The sequence below is a fragment of the Struthio camelus genome, chromosome 1, assembly GCF_040807025.1.
Source record: "Struthio camelus isolate bStrCam1 chromosome 1, bStrCam1.hap1, whole genome shotgun sequence".
Lineage (NCBI taxonomy): Eukaryota > Metazoa > Chordata > Aves > Struthioniformes > Struthionidae > Struthio > Struthio camelus.
In genome coordinates this window covers 65,308,028-65,329,538 of record NC_090942.1, presented here as the reverse complement: position 1 = coordinate 65,329,538, position 21,511 = coordinate 65,308,028, and the positions used below count along the sequence as shown (strand labels likewise).

The following is a 21,511-nucleotide window of genomic DNA, read 5'->3' as shown; positions in this document are numbered from 1 at the left end:
TATCAAGAAGAATTCAGGATGGCAGAGATGAGATATTAGGGCCAAAGAGTACTGACTCAGAAGAAAATCTCAGACATCTTGGCTGCTAATAATAAGCATATTTTGTAAGAGGTGACTTTTATTCACAAAGCTACATCTAACACATAGATTGGCAATATATTAAGGCCTGAATAATTCATATTTTGCTGTAGTACATCAATATTTAGTTCATATATGCAGTCTTATACAAAGGTGCATCTGTAGAACTGTTAGTTTGCTTCAGGTGGCAGGTCCCACCGCACAACCTCCACTAAACTGCTGACAGATTTCAGAACACTTCGTTCATTCCCAGAGAGACTTCTGGACATGGGTTATATCAGCAGTGTTTTGTGAACTAATCCACTCAAAAACAGAGATACAGTCTAACATGCTTTTTCGGTAATGAATGTATCACATCTGCAATGTGGCTATGCCAGCTCCCAGCTGCCAATTCAATTTGTTTCCTCAGTTAGTCACAAAAGAAGAACAAGGATTAGTTAAAAATCAGAATTCATAAAAGATCATGAAAAATCATCACAGGAGGGACTAGAAAGAAAACAATAAGCAAAGCCAAAAATAGCACCTGCTTAGAAAAATCATATTCTCTAAAAACATTCCTCCATTTTGGAACATGAATCAGAAGTATGACTGCAATCTTTACGAATTTCATTTGGCTGTGAAGTCCTAGCTGACTAGATTCACTTAAAATCAGAAAAGAAAAAATATATATATGTGTGTGTGTGCACACACACACGCGGGAGTGTAAAAGCACCTGACATCTAGGATGCTAAACATTCTATTTAGACATAAGTCCATTGCTATCTCCAACAGTTTTGCGTTTAGCTCTTCTTGTTCTTTATTATCAGCATTTTCCATGAAAATAAAGGCTTTACTTCTTCAGAATTCATCTGTTTCTGCAGTTTATTTTCCCACCTGAAACTTGCACGCTGGGCTATCACAATTGGTTGTTGAGGAAGTGATTAGCTCACAATGAGAGGATTATAGCTCCAGGTGGGAAACACACAGCAGGAAAAGATGAAGAATTCCTAAGCAAGGAATTGCAGTTTCCATACAATTGTCATTGGTTTGTTAGTCTTAACAAAGAATGAAGGAAAGAGGAGGAAAGAACATCTATATATTTAAGCAGAACTGCTACTGGTGCCGGTTTTCTGCAAGTTGAGAGAAGCTCCTTACTGACTCTTTTTCTTCTGCCAACACTGAGTTGGGATCACAACAGCAGTTAGTCCCACATGCCGTTGTTATTTTTCATTGAAAATTACAATCCAATATATCCTACCTCTAAAGCTGACATAGAAAATGAAGCATTTACAGAAACCTACAGCTTAATGTCTCTGTTCTAGAGCACCTTCCAGAAGCCGGACACCTTCAAGTGCTTTACAGCAACAGTTTGGATGCTTACAGTGCAGTGAATGGATGCAAACCTTGTAGGTACAAAGCATTTCAGGGAAAGGCCTGTTTGGAGTGTCCAGCCAGGATAGGTAGTCTGGTCACCGACAAACAGATCTCCATTTCCTCCCACATATCTGGCTTAGGGCCAGAATGATCTCCGCAGCCCCGTATTCAAGACGTTTTACAGTCGGAGACCGCCTGCGGCACTCGACTGGTTGCTACTGACTTACCTCCCAGCAGCAGGAGCTACGATTGTGAAGAATCCGCGGAAAGCCAGGTTCTGTGTGCTCAGCCCCTTGTTGCCGTTTCCGTAAGTCCTGTTCATAGCAGAACTGACCCATTAGTGGGGCAGACTGGGCAGCCAGGCAGGATGCAGCTGGATTTTGAAGCCCAGCAGTAGTTAGCTGCTCGTCGGTTTAACTGAGGAAAGCAGAGCATTTGAAGGGATCTCCTGCACTTCCAGGAAGCCCAGTGTAATAACAGCTAGGCAGGAGGACAACTCTAAGAGACGGCAGCAAACTTAGCCTTACTTTGAATCCAGTGTTAGCATTGAATAGAGCAGGGCCATTCATAAAGTGGAACTGAGCCTCAACCACTCAGGGCAAGCAACTGACAAGGAAAGGTGTCAGCACCTCTAGAGAGTAGTCTGTGACGACTACTTTATAGAGCAGGGGAAAATGAAGAGCTTATTGTACACTTGACAATTATTTGGCGTATTCAGTCATGTACAGCATAGTCATCATGGCAGCTGCTGTGAAAACTGCTGCCCATGGAAGATCTACATTTATTTACTTTTGCTAGAAAGGCCTCTAGCATGTACCTACCAAAGAAGAAAAAATGAAGAGTGCTAAGCCTTAACGGCTGTACTCCGCACAATAGGTATATTAAAGAGATTGGCCTGGGAGAAGATAATTCTCTTGCTTGTTTTCAGGGAAGTGGACTAGGGAATAAAATTTCCCAAGGAAGAGAAAAAGAAGAAAAAGAACTTTAGTACTCACAGGCATAACATTTGAACCACAAACTTGAATCCAAAGAACCACCACACCAAAGAATGCTCGCACAGTTTGAAGACACCGAGGCTGAGAAATGCTAGTGAGATTATGTTTCTCATGTTTCTCTAGACAGGCAAATTCCGAAACAAAGAGGAATGCTGGTGCACAGCAATGCCGTGCAAAATCATGTTCTGTACATCCACTGCACAGGCCTGCATAGTGAACGGTAGCTTCATGTCACCCCCCAGGATTGGGGTGAAGAACTCCAAACTCAAAGCAAAGGTTCTCAAGGGATTGTCTTTTTTCCCTAGCTCTGCCTCCAAAAGACTACAGAAGGAGGAAAGGCTAGTCAGGGACACTTAGGACTACAAAGAGTGCTACTGAGAGGATGGGTCCCTGGGAGTCCAGCCAGATCTTGGGAAACCTGACAAATCAGGTAGTCAGGAAGTCGGTATTCAGAGTGCTCCTGAAGTGATAATGATGTATCCTGTTGTCAGCATTGGTCTGGATACCCTAAGACAGGAAGGGACCTAAAATGGGAAAAGAGTGAGAGAATATATGGATTGGAATGCACCACAGAGGTCAGCAGGGGCGACCGCAGCCTGCAAGCCCAAGAGATCTAGACTCAAGACAGCATCTTGCTAAGAGTAGGCCACCTCAGAATCCACAGACAGATACTCTAACTCAGACAAACTGCCTAATCTCCTCACATTTTCTGTTTAAGAGATGGTTATCTTCCTAGGAATTTTATTGCTAGAACATTTTTTATTCACTCCTCTTTCTTACACTTGGTTAAACAGAGTTAGAGATGGACAGCTGTTTTTCCTTAGTTTGAAAACCTTGATGGATGTCCTTTCAGATAGGTTCTGCAAGGGAGGATGGGAGAGAAACTTCAAGAGCTTTTATCAGCAGAGCCAGATGTCTCCATTATTTCTTCTCTTTTCTGTTGATTCCGTCATTTTTTTCTTTTCTTTTCCTTCCCTCTGCAATTCTTTGTTCCAGCCAACATTATGTGCCTTTGTTACTGTTCCTGTTAAAAGTTTTTCTGCATATGAGGTATGTTGTTGGTAAAGTATGTTTTTCACTAGGGGAAGCTGAAGCATTTTCTACTGATCAATTATCCCTCACAGCCCATTTCTAAAGGAGACATTATTGTCCCCAGTCTACAGAGAGGTAAAACGGCAGATAGGTTAATTAACTTACTTAAGGTCATCCAGTGACTTAGTAACAGAGCTACAAATAGAACAGGATTCAACAATCCTCATTCCCAGTTCCTTGATCTAACCACAAAGAAATACTTCTCTTCAGCCTTAAATATTTCATTCAGCTCTATCACTGATAGTTTATGGTGACATACTGCTGAACTACAAATCAGTCAGTCTAAATGACAAACATGTAGATGAGTGGAGATTTACTGCATTCTCTCCCACCCCTTGCTTGCCTGTTCAGCCTCATACACCCCCTGCTATGCTGAACAGCTCATCTTCCATTAAAAATGGTCATGCTACAGTTCCTCTGGAGAACTGTCAATACTATTTCAAGTATCAGTCAGAGGACATCAGGAGAGTGTGAGAGAGAAAGAGAGAGAAAGAGAAAGAGCACCTGCTGTCTTTTCCCAGGAGGCAAGAATGCTGCCTCAACTGCCCTGCTGTCTGGGAAAGCAATGAGCTCAAGACGCAAACTGGCTTTGAAAAATAATTTCTATTTTTCTTTTATGCTGCATCTCCCTCCCAAGAGTTTCTAGTGTCAGATAGCTGAAGTGGCAGTATGCAATAGCTGCATCTTTGTGGATTTCATTCTGAGGCACTAGTTTGATGAGTTATTTTAAAGTCAAAATATCCTTCAAATGCCCACCCAAAGTCTGACAACCTTTTAATACAACACTTTCTCTCCAGGGGGATTTGCACTGCTAGACATCTGCACGGCTCAGCATAAATTGCTGTGTAACAAAACGCAATTGAAGTTCACAGATTAATCATGATCACCTAAAAATGAATAAGAAACATAGACAATAGCCAATGCAGTTTTACCAAATGCACAAAGGGTCCTTCTACCTGACTCAGATGAAGACTGTTTTGTTTCCTCAAATCAATATTTATAACAAGAAAATGTTAGGGATTGTCTTACAGCACGAGATGCCTGTTCTAATGTCCTAAGTTCTACGAGTTAGGACTGAGGTTGATAACTGTCCAGTACAGGAACTACTCAAATGCCTCATTTTCCAAGAACAACAAAAAAAAAAAATCAGACTCTCTTTCCTTGAAAGTGTCAATAAACAGGTGTCAATAAACAAACGGATCTTACTTTTCTTTCTGGATATACCTTCGCCTTCTCGGGACAATTTCCTGCTGGCTCAAGTGTTGTATTTTGTCAAAATCCTACCTTTAGGATCTTTAACATTGTTATAACTAAAACATGCACACAACAGGACCTGTAACTCCAGATCATTACAAGTTATTGCCAACTATCTGTAAAGAGGTTTCCCTGTCCTTTATTATGAGGTCTCTCTGACTTGCTGCTCTGCATGCACTCCTTGCATGTTTCTTTGTTCCCTTGATCTCTTTCCATCACAACAGTCCCCATGCACAGAGTGCCTGCTTTGTTTCCCAGTCCCACGTCAACTCACTCTCTTTTAACTCTTTTCCAAGGTTTCATTTATTTTGCTCACTTGTCTGCCACTGATCTTCTAAATAATTGCCAACGAGTCCAAACACTTCACTCTATTTAGAACAAAAAGCTCAGGAGGCTCCAACAACACATATATAAAATTCAGCTTATCACAAATCTTCTTTCTATTGTCAGCCTCTGCTGCTTCCTTCCATTCCCTGTTATTATCATCCCTTAGTGTGTCAAGTCTAATTTGGACTGTGAAAAGCTCAGAGCAAGGACGTTCAATTTATTTGTCCAAAAGATTCCGCAAATCTTTTTGCAGCATACCTCCGGTTCTACATGAATAACATCGCAAAGGTCTGATTAGACAGGTGACTGTGCATAGCACTCTCTACACCGCCAGCTTCAGGAACCGGAGGGCTAGCTTTTGTGCACCCTATCTCAATAACCATCCCATCATTCCGCACTAGTGTGAAGGCAGACAGGGACGAATGAGTGCATTATGTTTCCATGCCTTCCCCTCTCCTATCTCCTCCTATAGTGATAACTAAGAAATTTAAGCAAAGAAACACCTTCTGTAACTAGAGGCCCAATAATAACGGGACTGGACTCCAGTTCAGTCATCATCCTGAATGTCATCACCAGCAGCTGAAATAGGAAGGCAGCCACCTGTATACCACTGATGGTGATTATTCATGGGGATGCAGGTTACAGCACTGCTAGCCCAGCAGAATGGGGACTGGCCTGCCTAAGCTGTTCTCCCATCTCAGGGAGTATGTCCCAGACAATGTCCTCCATGGGGAAACCCAGGACCTCACAGAACTTAAACTCCCTGGCAGAATGTGGGGAGGGACAGGCAGCCCTCAGATGAGGTACTCAAGACCATTTATGGCTTTATGGTTTGTAAAATACACCTCGCTCCACACCTGCAAATTTGCAGACATCTTGAGTTGTGGCTTTGTTGATTGCTGTGACCTTGATATGCCTTCCTGAGCGTTTGTAGACTGCCTTGTGCTGGCACTCTAATTCTGGCTTTGCATGCCATCCTCCTCGCACCCAAAGTAGCAACAATGATGTAATAACGAAAAACATGCTGTTGTGAAAATACATTTCCACTTCATGCTTGGCCTCAGATTTAGTAATATTTGGAAGAACAACTGCTTTGAAAGGAAAAAAGACATAGGAAATGAACTAATGCAGACCTGTACATATGCGTGCTTACTTCTAAGCAAAAAAAGCCTCGTTGGAGCTCCTTGCATGCACAGTTATGCATTTTTGTGCTTGCAGGAGGGAGGAAACAACATGTGATCTCTGAAGAGAGAATCTTTGCATGGTGACTGCAATTGGTAACTATGAGAAGAGAGCCAGTTTGACTGCTGCCCTATTCATGAACAGCCACAATTCTTACATTAGCCTAATCCATACAACGCCTCTTACTTGAAACAAAGCAGAGTAATTCTAGACAATCAGATACCAGGGTGATAATGCTGCACGAAAACAGAAATAGAATGAGGACCATGCTATCGGGTCAATTTTTAGGCCAATGAATAGTCAGAGGGACATTTTTCAATGGTTTACATGCCAGTTTCTGAGTTTGGGTAACATGCAAGCAGAATTGAACATTTTCATTGATGAGGAGAAATGAGATCTAATTAACATTACTGAAACAGTCAGGGTAATTCACCAAATTGGAAAATTAAAATATTCTGCTATAGTCCTTTTAAGAAATATAAAGCAATTTGAAGATGTGAGATGGTAACGTTCCACATTAAAATGCATCATTGTTTTAGAAATACAGAGACAGTAACTTATCCCAATTAACTCAATTCAGGAGGCGTGGAACGAAGTGGAGATGGCTACAGAGAATCAGACTAGTTATTCCTCTAATGTACAAAAACAGCTATATGAGAAAAAATTCATATAGCCAGCACCCATGTCTCATTGCAGTTTCTAAAATTTATTCTCTGGGATAAAAGTTATTCCAGTCGATATGCGAAAGGTATTTTGAAACTCATGTTAAACAACTTAATCATGGGACAGGAAAATGGCGGTTGCTTAGGAACCAGCAATCACAACCTGATTACAATAATTACGAGTGAAAAAGGACAGTCCCAAAACGTATACACAGAGATGCTTCAGAAAGACTGTCGCCCTCAAGATGAGATAAATGCTGAGAAAAATTGACACAAAAATACAGAGAGAAATATGAATAAAACTTGAGAATTCTTATAAGCTCACTACATAGTCTAAAAGCCATGATTCCCTAATTAACAAAAAGGACTGTTTTGGCTAAAGGGCAATCCTGGCTCAGCAGCAAGGTGATGGAAACAATTCAAAGTTAAAAATATGGTATAGAACAATGTAGAAAGGCAAAAATATAGGGAAAATGTTATAAAAAATGAAGACTAGATAAAATGCGTGACTGGTGTGACTAAGGACTGTAAGGTGGGGGGGGGGGGAGTACAAGTATATTAAGAACAGAAAAGATCCTAGCAATAGGCCTACTACTAGATAGAGAAAATGGTACAGAAGTGGCAGAAATGTTAACCTTTTCCATTCCATATCTGAAAAGATTAAGGTTGAGGTACTTTATTATCTAGTAATGATGAAGTACTTTCCAGTCCCTTAGTAACTAAGGAAGATGGTAAACAACACCTACTAGAATAAACGTTTTTAAATTAGGATGCCTAGGGAACTTCCATGTAACAGTCCCTGGAGAGCTGGCTAAGGAGATCTTGGGTAAGTTGTTAATTTTGAATACATTTTGGGATATGAAGGAAATCATAGGTTATGCGAATGTTCCAAAAGGGCAAGCGAGATGACCTGGGTGTCTAGGTCATCAGGTTGATCAGCCCCAGACAAGTAACAGAAAGGTGACAGGAAATTAAATCACGGAAGGACCAAGGCATAACAATATGTATGATGCTAGTCAGGATGCTTTGCTGAAAAACAGATCTTGTCAGACGAACCCAATTTCATTCTTTGATGACATTACTCGTTTGGTTTATAAATGAAATCACATAATTGTAATTTACTCAGATGTTTGCACAGAGTCTGATTCAGTACCTCCTGACGCTGATTAAAAATTAGCATAATACAGCATCAGAGAAGCACATATTAAGTGGGCTTAGAACTAGCTGACAGACTGTCAAAACCGGTTACGAACGGGAACTGCTTTCAGCTGAGGCTCTGGTGAAATCCCCCGATGACCCGTGGCTGGGCCGGCTGCTAAATGCTGTTTCCAGCAGCCACACGGAAGGCAGGCAGGCAAAGCGAGGACAACACGACGGCAAGAGGTCTGTATTGCATGCGCCCACCCCAGGCAAAGCGCTGTGCCGTACACAAAAAGAGGAATCTACGTACGCCCCAGAAATGAAGGGCATACGCAGACTGGCAGGAACTAGGGGGTCGTAAGCTACTAAATAATAGTCATTCCGTGCACCAGAATGAAAACGGGTGACCTGGTGGTGGGCGTATACACAGGCGGGCTGTGTATATGTTCCCTCTCCGAGGAGACAGAAAAGAGACGCAAAAATTACTCGAGGGCTGAAGAAACGAACTCCCAACAAGACCTTACGGTCTCCATCATGCTCATCCAAAGTGCGACACACCCCCGGGGGGGCAGGGGGGGAGGAAGGAGGCTCCTGTGAGCGCGTCCCGAGGCGCCGTCCGCCTGAGCAGGGAGGGCGACCGCCTGCTGGGCACAGCAGCGCCAAGGGACGCCACGCCGCGCAACGCTCGCGACGCCGCGCAACGGTCGCCGCCCGTCCCCCGCCACCCCGCCCCCCACCTTCGCCGCCGCGCGCGGCGTCACCCGCCGCGACGGCTCAGCGGCGCAGCGCCCGCGCATGCGCCATAACGGGCGCCCTTCCCCCCTCGCCGGCTGTTTCCGCCGTTGCGTTGGGCCGCGCAGCAGCTCGGAGCGGAGCCGGGCCGCGGGTGAGCGGCCTGGCGGGGACGGGGCTGCCCGCGGGCGTGGGGGGGGGGAACAGGCCCGGCCCGGCGGCTGTGTGTCGTGCCCTCGAGGAGAAGGAGGAGGCGGCGGTCTCTGCCCCCCTGTCGCGTGGGGTTCAGCCCACGCGCGATCTCCGTGTCCCCAGAGCGCGGTGCCAGGCCGCGCTGGGGGTGGCGCCGGTGATGGCGGCGGCTGCCTCCGAGCTGCGGTTGTGGCCTGTGGCAGGGTGGTGGAGTTGGGGGAGCCGGGCCTGCTGGAGGGCAGCGTTGGGGGTGCGCCTCTGCCCCCCCCCTCCCCAACCCCCCTTGCGCTTCTCACGGGACTGTGGGCCTAGGCCGAACTTCTTTTCCTTCTGTGGTCATGGGAGAATCACAAGTAATTCTGAAAATGGAAAGGAGGATAGTTTTCCGGGCTGATGCTGGGAAAAAGTGGTCTGAGGGAAGCCAGGGAGCCTGAAAGAAAAAAACACAACATATATAAAACAAGGCTTTGGGTAGCAATAAGGAGTAGAAGGCAGTTGAGAAAAAGCACAGGGTGGTGGTTTTGCTTTTGTTTTAGGTGCGCTGATGACCAGTAAGTCCTTCTGGTAGTATCGCTGCTGTAAGTGCCTAGCCTAAAACCTTTCTAGTAGCATCTCGCAGAGTCTCAGGTCATCATAAAACAGGCTTTGAATAGCTCTGGCACTTGGGATTTTCTAACATTCGCCTTTCTAATCTCTCAAGTATTCTTAGACTGGCAAGGATTAGCTGAGGTCTTCAACCTGGGATTGGGCTATTTACAGGAAAGCTGGTCCCCCAGACCACTGGTTTGCATCATCTAGGAGCTAAAGGTGTTCTCATTGTAAGGCCACAGCAGAAGGAGATTAGGCAAACTCTATATTAGAATTGACTCTGATGATATGATGAAGAGTTACGGGAGAAAATTTGTTGCTTCATCTCTCAGTGAAGGAGTTTGGACTGTCTGTTCTGAAATGGATTTAGCAAAGTACCTTTCCCCTTGTAGTAGATTTTCAAGCTGAAGTGTTACCCTGCAGTCATTTGAGAGCTTCTGTCTTCTCACATCAGGCCTGTTGCCCTAACTTGAGTTCTCTGATAGCTTGCCTCTTATTGCTCTTTCTGTTATTCTTTTTCACCCAGAACAGTGGTATTTTCTCAGACTTGATTTTCCTTCTGCTTCTTTTCTAGTGCTTTGCTGACAGAGCTAACGCGTAAATCGAAGTAGATAGTTGTACTTCTACCCACTGGAGTTGTACCTTATGTACATGAGTTAGGTTATGAATACTTCAGATTCATGTTACTAAACTCTACACTCCCTGTTATCTTACTAAAAGTGACTCAGCCCTCTCCTGCTGATTACTCTTGTCCCTGCTCCATGCTTTTTAATATTTTATGCTTTACTCAGCTGTGGGTTTCTGGAGTCAGCTGTGCAATACTTCTTAAAACAAGAATTTTAAATTTTAAATAAGTGTGGTGCCTGTGAAAGAACCCCACCTATTGTTTTTGGAGACTTATGTCATGACTTATGTGAACAGGCACAACACAAGCAACATAACATTTAAAATACTTCAAGGGTCATATGGGTCTTACTCTTGTCCATTACCTTCTTAAGATGCAAACTGCTGACGCTCCCATGCAGGAGTCTTTTGCAGAAAAAGGACTGTACCTTGCTCCTTACGTTGGCTTACATTGGAGCTAACTAGAACAGCAGAACTGGGCGGGTCTAATCCTTGTCAGTGTTTTTTGCTCCTGTGAGTTTTTGTCAGGGAGCTGAAAAAGAATGTCAGAGATGCAATCTGCTGCAGGAGATGACAAATAGAAACATTTTGCTTTCTTTCTTTTCCTCATTTCTATATTCTTTTTGCATACCTGTCTCCCCATTGAGACAAATAGAATCAAACCAATAAAGAGATCATTTGTATTTAGTGGACACCAGGTAACATTTTTTTTATGCCATTCTGCATAGAAAGAGCAAAATAAAGATGCAAAGAAGAGGAAAAATAGGGAGAGGTAGGAAAGCTGAAAGAAGTTCCATCACCGCAAACCCGTAAGAGAGTGCGAATGTTGTCTCTGGTGGCCTAATAACAATGGTTACGTCCTCAGAGCATTTTTGTTGCAGAGATGTCTTTAGGTGGGAGACTGCTGGAAGAAAATGAGAAGCTGCTGGCATGGGATTTTCTTGGGGGAAAAAAAAAAGAAAATGGTGTGCAAAAATTATTTCCTTCCTCTTTTAAAAAGACCAGATATGAGAAGAGACTGAAAAGCAAATGGAGAGAAAAGTTGATGGAAAAGAGCAAGAGAAGGGATTTGAGATGGGAAAATCTGTATTATTCATATAGAGGAACGTGCTTTTATTTCTTTATGCAGTTAATAGGAAATTTTTGCTAGATGAATGAAGCTCTGTAAACAAAACCTCCTCCATTTGTAAAATATTTTAAATGGGGTGAGAAGTTTTCATGAGCAAAACTTCCAGGTTGCTTCCTCAATATGTCATGCGTGTGTAGATCATGTGAAGAAGCCAGAGGGCTTCACAGCAGGCCCCGTTTTTGACAAAGTTCGCGTTGCAGTCGTTTCTGCGAGTGGAGTGTAAAGCTAGCTTTAAGCAAGCTAAGTGAGAGCTACTGTTCAGCTAGCTGCAGTAAGATGCAGTTCAGTGTAGGTTTTTTCTAGTTCCTATTGCTTTCTCTACTGTCCTAGTTAAGCTCCTATTTGTACCGAAATTAGTGTAAGCATATTCTTTATATGCAGGGTTAGGTATTAAGAATTAGGCTGATTTCATGCAAGGAGTGCATGACTTCAAACGTGTGATCGGTGTACCATGAATTGTTTTGGTTGCCTTAAGTCTGGGATAGTTTGGAATACTCATTTCTCTTGAAGAGCTGTGGCACTTTTTTCCTTTTATAGGAAGGTGTGTGTATCCATGCGTGCCCGCTCTTTCTTGGGAAATGTCCGGTGTTTCCAGTTACGCTCTACGAATGGCCCGTCTGAGTGCTCGGATATTTGGAGAAGTGGCCAGGCCAACTGACACAAAATCTATGAAAGTAGTGAAGTTATTCAGCGAGCAGCCTTTGGCCAAGCGGAAGGAGGTCTACAGCTGGTATCCTCCTCACAACACCTACTATGCGCTCATGAAGAAACTCCGCTACTTTGGTCTTTACAGGTAATTACTGGCTTCGTGGAATGGGTACAGGACTGCAGCGGGGAAAGGGGTGGATATGAGTTTTCCTACATTTTTTTTCTGTAGGAAGAGGAGGAACTGTTGAAAAAGGTTCTATTCATAATACCACGTATATGGAAATCACAACTGGTTGTGGCATTGAGAGCAGGGAGACTAAAATAAGTGACTGCTAAGTAATTTTCCCCATTTGAATGAATAGAACTTCATATGAGAAAGACTGTAGGTGTAATTGTGGACAACTAGTGACTTGAGAAGTAGTTCTTATTCTGGCATTATGGGGAAGGGAAGAGGCTTTTTCATTGAGAAGAGGGGGGCCCATAGTTTTGAAGATGCCAAATCAGTGTGCTACGAAAAGGTAACATTACCTTAACAAAGAAATTGCACTGAGATGGTCTGACCCTATATTCATGAATCATTCAACAACTAATACTGAAATTTAGAAGAGAAGGAAAGTCTGTGCATTAAGCTGGAGGGGTTTTTAAGCCTTTAAAATAAACTAAATTCAAATGAGGTATAAATAGGCAAGTGGTTTGGATGAAGCTGAAGTTAACAGGGCTAATTTCTAAAGGAATTTCCACTGTCTCAAGTGGGAAAAGCTACGCTATTAAAGATCATTAGCAGGTGTCAAATGCAGTCCTTTGACTTCAGTCAAGTAGCACTGAAGAAATCCCTTAAAAGCATGGCTGGTAACCCTGTAAATTCAAAACAGATTAGTTTCTGTTGCTGGAAGCACATGATGACCATCCAAGATTGCATCCAGGATGCTCTTGGTTTAGATAGGCATGCCAGCACTTTCTAGAACAGCTGCCTATTGGCACAAAAAGTCTCAACTACTTAATAATGTTCTCCCTTCTTCCCTCCCTAATCTCCTCAAGTTTCTTTTCTAGCTGTTCTGTGTACAGAGAGCTTGTAGTGGATCAAGTTTGCTGTTCAGAGATATGTAGTAACAGGCAGTAGGCTAAAAAGGCCTGATGACAACTTGTAAGCTTTTTGTTTCTTTTTTAGCAAAGCTGTGTTTAAAAATAGCAGTGCAGCAGTCTTAGCCCATCTTAGGAGGCAGTTCTGTGACTCTCTAAAAATACCTTTGCACTGAAAAGTGTGGGGTCAGAGATTATAAATAGAATTTATTAGAACATCATTGAAGATTAATCATCTCCTCCAGCCCCTTCCTCCTCCTCCCCGTTTTATTTTCCTTCTGTTAAGATTCTGTGAGTAGATGATGCCTTCTTCGTAACTCATTCCTGAAGTCACCTGAGAGCAGTGTCATGTACTGTAATTATAGCTCAGCATGCCCCTTCTCTCCTCAGAAGCTAATCACCTGAACTTAGTACCTAGCACAGAAACACAATGTGCTATTGCTAGACTGCTGAGCGAGATGAGAAGGGGGAAATTCTCATTCTTGTCTATTGCTGATTTTTGTGTTTTCCTGCTCATTTAAACACAATGGATCGATAAATACACTGTAAGAAATATACATATGCACACCATTTGTTGCTGAAAAGAGCAACCTTATTAGTTCTGAAAATACTGAGCAAATTATTCTGTCCACAATTACTGCTAGCAGTAACACTGAGTACACTACTGTGAGGTTTAGTATGGGCTGTTACAAAAAAGTTGATTTTTCATTATTGTACAGTTCAAAGAACCTTTCACATCTAGATAAGCTGAGGCATAAACCTTTTTTTCCCTCTTCCTTCCCCATCTAGAGATGAGCATCAAGACTTTAAAGAGGAGATGAGACGGTTGAAAAAGCTCCGTGGGAAGGAAAGACCTAAAAAAGGGGAAGGAAAGAGAGCTCTCAAGAAGAAATAACATCACTTTGTCAATGTAATGAACTGCTTTGGAGATGCTGAGGAACAGCTCTAACTCAGGCTTTCTGTTCCCAGCTGGAGAGGGCTTGGCATGCGAGCTGCATATGGGGGCTGGAGAAACACGCTGTAAAATGCTGGAATCTACCTTGGGAGTGTACTTGGATCCATGTCATTTTATTGTTTTGTGAGTTTCTGTAGTTCAAATATTCTGTATATTGCAGAACATTGATTTGCCATGAGAGCCCTCTCTTACCTAAGTAGTAACAACAATAGCAAAAAATAAAAGTGCTCAGTTTTTTCCTTGTGTACGCCCCATCTCATTTTTGCTGATCTTCATTTTTGCCAAAATGGACTTTCTTTTTCATTTCCTCTTTACTTTCTTGCATTAGTATCAATATTGCTTTGTGTGTGGCCACAAAAAAAAAAAAAAGGTTATACTGAGTTTAACTCCAGATAGCCTTAGTGTTCCTAATTTTTTTTAAGTTGCTGTTAGAATCAATTATTTGCTTTTGCACTGGACAGCACTTTCTGATGCATTCCCTGCCCTGAGCACTCTTATTGTACCCCGAATAATTAGGTATTGCAATGGAAGAGGCTGAAATACAGGCTGAAGCTGTTTTCCATTTTGGGAACCTCTGCTAATTAAAATACAATAATTAAGTATACTGTAATAAAAGGATTTTAAATGTAATTTCATTGCCCATAGGACGGGTATGAAGTATTTCATAAGGTGATGAACGGGGTATTACTTGTATTTAATGTTTGGTTTTATAGCTAGGCTCCTCCAGTGTCACTAGGATTAATGATTACATAAATGTACTGTTCATGCTTGTCAGTCCCTGTCAAGGAACAGAAGCACAGAATGCAACTATGCTGCTGTGTTTGGCCGCGTGCGCACCTTGCTTGTATGTGCTCTGAAACTGTTCATCTCTTAATTTCCAGACCCTCTAAACTTGAAGAATAGCCTTATGGTGGTAAAGGGGAGCTATTCAAAATGGCAGAAGGGCTGGAGCAGAAAGTGTTGGCACAGTTAGCTTGGAGTAGGCTTGATGTCACATACGTAGGCATCCTGAAATAGGTACCAATACTAAACTTCCACTGATACTTCTAAACCAAGCTTGTTCAAATATAGGTGTATTTGAAGGGTTCTATACGGTCACTGAAATCAATGGATCTTCATAAAATCGTAACAAGTCAAATACTTTGTTTCACCTAGATTATTCACTCAAGAGGTGCTGTGTTAATGGTGGTTTTGGTGAGCTGTGTAGTTCTTGCCCAGTACCCTTTACTGAGTGATTATTGATACCTCATTTTCTAAGCTCTAAGAGAGATGGATTTAGAGGTTCTGCAGTGTTGATGTTGTGGGGAGTGGCCGAGTTCTTGCCACAACCAACAAAATGCTGTAGGAGATGTTAAAATATATGACTGCATTATGCCTGTAATGGTAAATTTCTCATTCTAATTTAAAATGCTTTTAGAAACTTGATGCTGTGGCTCAACACCACTGTAATGCGCCTGTGGTGTTCTAATGTTGTAGGCATGACGTGCTGTGAAGTGTACAGAGCACGTGATGGGGTTCCTGGGACATGGTGCAGTGGATGGAAAGCGGCCCAGTTGCCTTTAATTCTTGTTCAGGAAAGTGAGAATGGCGTGGAGCAGGGTCCTAGGTAGGAGAGGGTATTTCCTAAAGAGGAAGGATGCTGCTGCCTGACATTTTGTTTCTCACTGTGTCTGTGAGTGGGTGGAGTTGTTCTATAATTTTGTTTGGTGGAGAGTAAGACCAATTCTGAAACTCTACAGTAGAAGCACTGTGGCAGTTGTCCTGGACAGCTGGTGCCTGTACTTACAATGGCTTTGTCAGCCAGTACTTGATGTCTTCTAAAATTAAACCAGAGATCAATAAAAGCATTTTCACTGCAATTTAAAGAGGAAAAATCAGAAGCATCTTTCCTGTTCCTGTGAAACACTTCAAGCCTTAACATTACAAACATGCAAGAGAGAGAAAGTGTGCATGTATCAAAAAGTGAATTATGGCCCTGTTTCAGTAAAGTAGATATGTATGAGCTTAAGCTTTGGCATGTGGCTAGACCTCTCTATATGTATATTTATAACAATATATGAAACACTTACACTATATGACTGGCCATGGATATGCTTCTGAATCCACGTTTAGCCTACTGCAGAAGGACTGAGCATCTGCAGTACTACCTTATTAGGCACAGATATGGACCCAGCAGTGTAATATTAGATACACAGGCTTGAGGATCTGACCTGATCTATTCTTCCTTATTTGTTCCAAGATACCTGGCTATTTATGGATTTTGAGAAGTTCCTGTCATGAACAGGAAAGTGAAAGGCTTGATTGGCTTCATCTGTAATGAACCCCTTTGTCTACACCCTGAAAGAGCAAACCTGCTCTAGAATCTAAGTGTTACCCTGGGAACATACTTTGGAAAGATATTTACAGCAGTATATCCAAAAGTACTGAGGAAAAGAGGAGAGAAATTGATGGAAGTGCCTGAGAAGTAAGTGGCTGTGAAACAAACTTTCATCCTTTCTCTGCAGGATTTACAAAAGCCAAGTAGATGGGGTGAAGTAATTTTAAAGAAAAATGATGACTTTTAATAAGGCAGTATTGGTACAAGAAATATTCCCCCACCTAACTTTCCATGATCTTTTCTCTGTAGTACTCACTTTCCAGAATTACATCAGTTCAGAAGGGACTTTTTCCCTTCCCTTGAGATGTCACCCTCAAATAATGAAGATGCAGCCGTTTTTTGAGTTTATCCTAGTGTTAGAATAACCCATTGTTTGCTGGGAGTGCTTAGCGTAACTCTTTTGTTCTAGAAAATACAGCTTTCTCCACTCCAAAACAGGGATAGAGAGGAAAATGGGACATTCCTACCTAGCTTCTTTCCCACTCTTTCTCTGAGGTATGAGCTGACTGTCCTTGGAGTATGTTTAGATAGATGCTTCCATTCCTGATGAAGAGACAAGATGCTAACTTCTTCTGAATCCTGAGCAGGTTCATTAACATAAGTTAGCTGGTGGTGCAAGATGCCACCGCTGCTCTCTGTTAAAGGGGAGCAACAGCAGACAAAGAAGATGCACCTTGAAATCTATTGAAACATAACAGAGAAGCATACATTACACGGTGTATCCCATGTGCCAGCCTAGATCTCCAGCAGTGTTATATTTTGACAGGAAGAGCAGTCTTGAATTTAGGTGGGAACTGGCATTAGGAAATAAGGTCCCCAAATTCTTCTGACGTGTACTTATGTTTGTATCATTCAGGGAGATGCTGAAGGCATTTTGACCGTAACGGTTGGCTTTGTTCTTCCGTATTTTATAGTGCTCTAATTATGTCCATTTTTAATTGTCTTCTAATATAATGTAATTGTAGCTGTTGACTGCTATTTTGATAAACACAACTTATTTTGTACACAGGCTGGCTGATCTAGGTGCTATGTATCCTATAAGGAGTGTATCTATTGCTAGGACCTCTTATTACTGAAAGTCCTGCTGACTGACAGAAATTCTTGTAATGAATACATATAAGGGAGGAAGAAAAGAATTAGCAGTGTTGCTTTCTGGTAAATATACTAGTGTATTAAGATATAGATACATGTGCTGTACTGAGGAAAGTAGTAACTTGAAAAAAGTTTCTCTTAACGTGGAGAAAGTTTATTCTGTTTTACTTACTAGGGCAGTGCACTGAGTTTACAGAGGTCTGTGAAATGCACCTGACTGTTACTGAGTTGGTCTATGATTTTGGATAAATATTTTGTCTTGCTTGCCTGTGCTTCCCCAAGAGTAAAATTAGAATAATGATCACTTATGAGTATGTCATGAGGGTAAGCTGCTTTTAGGATGGGAATTTACCCTAGGAGAACCTTGTGTAAAAGAGCAGCTTAGTTTGGCTATAGTAGGACTTATTCCACTGTGTATTTTGGAGCTTTATTTCAAATGCTGAACAGACCTGGGTTTGAGTGGAAACTAAAAAATAAATGGATCAGCAGATATTTCCAACTGTAAATCTTTCTGAGATTTTGTGTGTGCAGTCCTCTATGACTGAGTTTGAAGGCCATTTTAGCATCTTTCTAGAAACCAGCAATCAACAAAGTCTACATGTTTTGGAAAAGCTTCATGAATCTTAAAGGCTGCTTTGATGAGAGAAAGGCTGTTTTGTATTTCTTCTTTCTGTCAAAGCACCAAGAATAATATGCAAAGAAAACAAGTGCTGTAGGGATGTCATTAATTTCTTTAAACTCAGTTCCTCTGTGTGACTATTCAATTGTGACACTTCTTGTACAGTCTCTTGGGAGTGGATCCTGGAAACAAAAACCTTCAAGGAGACTCTCTCAACGTGTGATCTTGATATGGAGACATGTCTGAGAACAGAAACTCTTCCTGTTTAACTTCTTCTAGAGGCGATTTCATTTCTTAAAACAACTTCCACTAAATGCCCAAACAACAATGGAAAACTCAAGGGTTGCAATAAAGAAGTGGGGGGATTTATTATAAGAGGAAGTAGAAATTAAAACAATAGCCTGATCATGTGTCTTGGAGGTAAGAATTAAATGATTTGTGGGGGCCAGATCTTCAGAATGTATCTTTCTGTGCCTACGCAGCTGGAATAGCATGAAGACATTTTAACCCTTTTCTCTCCTTCACATGTCCTTGTCCTTTCGCCCAAGTGTAATAGTGATATATCTTGAGTACATGTAGAAAAGAAAAGGTGTGAAAATCCCTGAAATAATTTGCTTGAGAAGGCTCAGTAAGAGAAGAACACAGCTATAGTGTGTCTCAGTGGTGCATGAGGAGCATGACTGTAGTGAGAAATTTGAGGGCCATAACCACCATTCTGGGTGAGGAATTATTTAGGGTGGTCTAAGGGGATAAAATTGAAATCAGCAGGATAACAATTGTTACACAGAAGAATCTGTATAAATGCCACATTAAATTGTTCTGAGTGGAAAACTAGGGAAAACTCCACAGAGTGAAATATTTAGAAAACTTGAGAAGGCTCCTAAGAAGCGAGTTATGCTTCTATTGTCTGAGCCAGTGAGAGTTAGACTGAGTGAAGCGTTATAAAACATAGCACGGGGACCACTTCTATCCTAGAAGAGGAGGAGGCAGACTGGATGACCTCATAGGTTTTTTCATATATAGCTTATAAGGGTCTGTGAAAACAAATCTCTCCAAGGGCTAAAAAGGGATTTTTGTATCCATTATATTTTCTGTCTACACTTCAAAGTACTTTACTTCATCCCAGTGCTCCTAAAGCTGTCTGTAAATATTTCATGGAGTTCAGAGAGTCTCTCCCACTTCAGTTGTTGTTTCTGCTGGTTTGATGTTTGCCTCATGGGCTTTTCAGTAAATAGGCCTTTTTAATGGAATTAGGAGCAAAAAACACCTGAGCTCCAGAACGTCTAAAAAACACTGCACTGCCACCTGCAACGATGTTCACTGCAAAGCATAGTGGTAAATGCCTCATATTCCTGCATTTCCATTACAGTCTTGCCTGGATGAAAAGGAATAGGGTCACTCAGGCCCAGACTTTCAAAAGCAGGTGTCTCAAGTTTGACTTCAGATTCAAGCACCTAAAGAAACGGTCTGACATTAGAAACTGTGCGAGTATTCAGTGTCTCAAACTGATATCCGTGGGACTTGCTGCTGAATAACAGCTAGGTAAATACTGTGCCAGAATACAGAGCTGTAGTCCCCCTTTGCCTTTGGCTGACGTAGATCAGGACCTGTAGATTCAGCAAAGCACCTAAACTTATGTTTAGGTTTTATGTATGTGTTTTGCCCATTGAACAGTACTGAGTTTAAATATGCAGATGAGGTGTGGCCTTAGTTTGTTTTCTGCCATGATTACGATAGGTTCTGCAATGATTATATATGTATAGGTTAACCTATGAACATGTGTAGCATATCCTCCACTTCTTAGAGGTTAAAATGCAATTACACAACACTGATATAGCTTTAAAATCTAAATAAGCAACATGATATAAATCAAGAAATCCAGCAAAGCCATGTTCAGATCTCAGTGAACCCTACCACTGGTCATAGTGATTTATCCTTGAATGTGTGGTCTGAAGAAAGAGACTGAATCCTCTTACCGAGTAGCAGTCTCTTCAGGACAGGACTGACGAGACGACGTCTCTCTAGACAACCTGTCTTGCCTGCTCATGCAGTAGGTGCTTCCCCAGTGATGCTCAGTGTTGATCAGGCCTTTTTTTCCATAGGTGTTGTCTATGCTTGTCCAAGCACGCTTGTGTGTAGTCCCTTTTATGCAGAATGGTTCCACACTGACCTTAGCCAGGGCAAAGCTTCTTCAGCAGAGCCGTTGATAGTGTGCTAGGTCAAACTTAAGAGAGCAGGTAGTAACAGTGGGCGAGGAATGGATATTTGGTTATTAACAAAAAACATATCTCTTGCTGTGATAATATTAGGCTATGCTGGAACCAGGTACTGGAGTCCCCTGACAAGAGAACTGCAGGTGGCTTGGAGAGGGCTTTGTCCACCACAAAGGCGATTGTACAGCTGGAGGGTGCTGTACTGAGATCCGGGGGATGCTATCTTATTTACCGCTGGCAACCATCATAGACAAGGTGCAAAACTTCAAACGCAGCACGCCTGGTGCAGTATAACTGCATGCTAACAAGGCTGTGTGTGACAAGCCGCACCAAACTGCTGCTCAGAATATTTCCAAGGGAGCAGCAGGTAATAACAGAGGTCATCCAGAAAGTGTGAGGGTATGCATTCAGGATTGAGCTAGCTAGTTTACAGACAAGATTATTATATATTTTAAAAGTATTTTCTTTCTCTCTGAGATGTCAGAGTCTATGTTGGCTTTCTAATGAAGGAAACAAGATACGGCTGCTGTTTGAGCTGCTGTTATTTAGCATTACATTTTGTTTGTGGGCATGGGAGTATTATGCATGTGGACTCCAACCTGAAGCAGTGTTCAGCTGGCTTGTTCAAATTGGCAATTCAGATCAGAGAACAGCCAGGCAGTGAGGCGGTGCAAATGTCACCTAGGCAGGCGACGTTTCCTGTGCGAGTGGGTGGGAGATTATTGGTATACAGGCAGCGTGAAGCAGTGAGGGTTATTTCTTGGCTCTCTGTCCTGTGTCTGCTTTGGTGCAACTGATGCGTGGGTGAGCATTGTTCACAAGTTCTAAACTTTACCAATACTTTCTAAAGCAACAACCTAAGTAATAATTACTCTAGGGAACCTCACAGTTATTACTGACAGCTAGAAAGTAACATTCAGTGGCCTCTTTACTTTTCTCCTTTTCCACTTAGTCATTCTGCACATAGACTGCGAAGTTTTCCAAGATACTGCTCTGTTGCCCTGACACCAATACAGCCAGTGGTGTGAACTATCTCTGTATATTCTCAAACTCAAATTTGTTGATAGTATAATCAAGTTATTAATAAACATTAATGCCCTCTGAGGATAGATAGCAGGATATTGTCTAGGCATGCAAACCACTTAAAAACAAGATACAACTAAGATCTAAGCTGGAGCC

General features: G+C 42.1%; 1 protein-coding gene across 1 annotated transcript; it reads left to right on the top strand.

The window, feature by feature from the left end:
• Nucleotides 1-8,520: 8,520 nt before the first annotated feature.
• MRPS33 (mitochondrial ribosomal protein S33) lies at nucleotides 8,521-14,278 on the top strand. Its single transcript, XM_068945563.1, has 3 exons — nucleotides 8,521-8,969; nucleotides 11,886-12,141; nucleotides 13,866-14,278. Exons 1-3 carry the CDS (start codon nucleotides 8,879-8,881, stop codon nucleotides 13,969-13,971), a joined length of 453 nt encoding a protein of 150 aa, XP_068801664.1. The 5' UTR covers nucleotides 8,521-8,878; the 3' UTR covers nucleotides 13,972-14,278.
• Nucleotides 14,279-21,511: the final 7,233 nt, after the last annotated feature.

Excerpts from the sequence above, each read along its gene's own strand:
- MRPS33 (XM_068945563.1), top strand. The coding sequence starts at position 8,879 with ATGCGCCATAACGGGCGCCCTTCCCCCCTCGCCGGCTGTTTCCGCCGT. Across the intron at positions 8,970-11,885 it reads GGAGCGGAGCCGGGCCGCGG|GAAGGTGTGTGTATCCATGC; the intron begins GTGAGCGGCCTG and ends TTCCTTTTATAG. Across the intron at positions 12,142-13,865 it reads CGCTACTTTGGTCTTTACAG|AGATGAGCATCAAGACTTTA; the intron begins GTAATTACTGGC and ends TTCCCCATCTAG.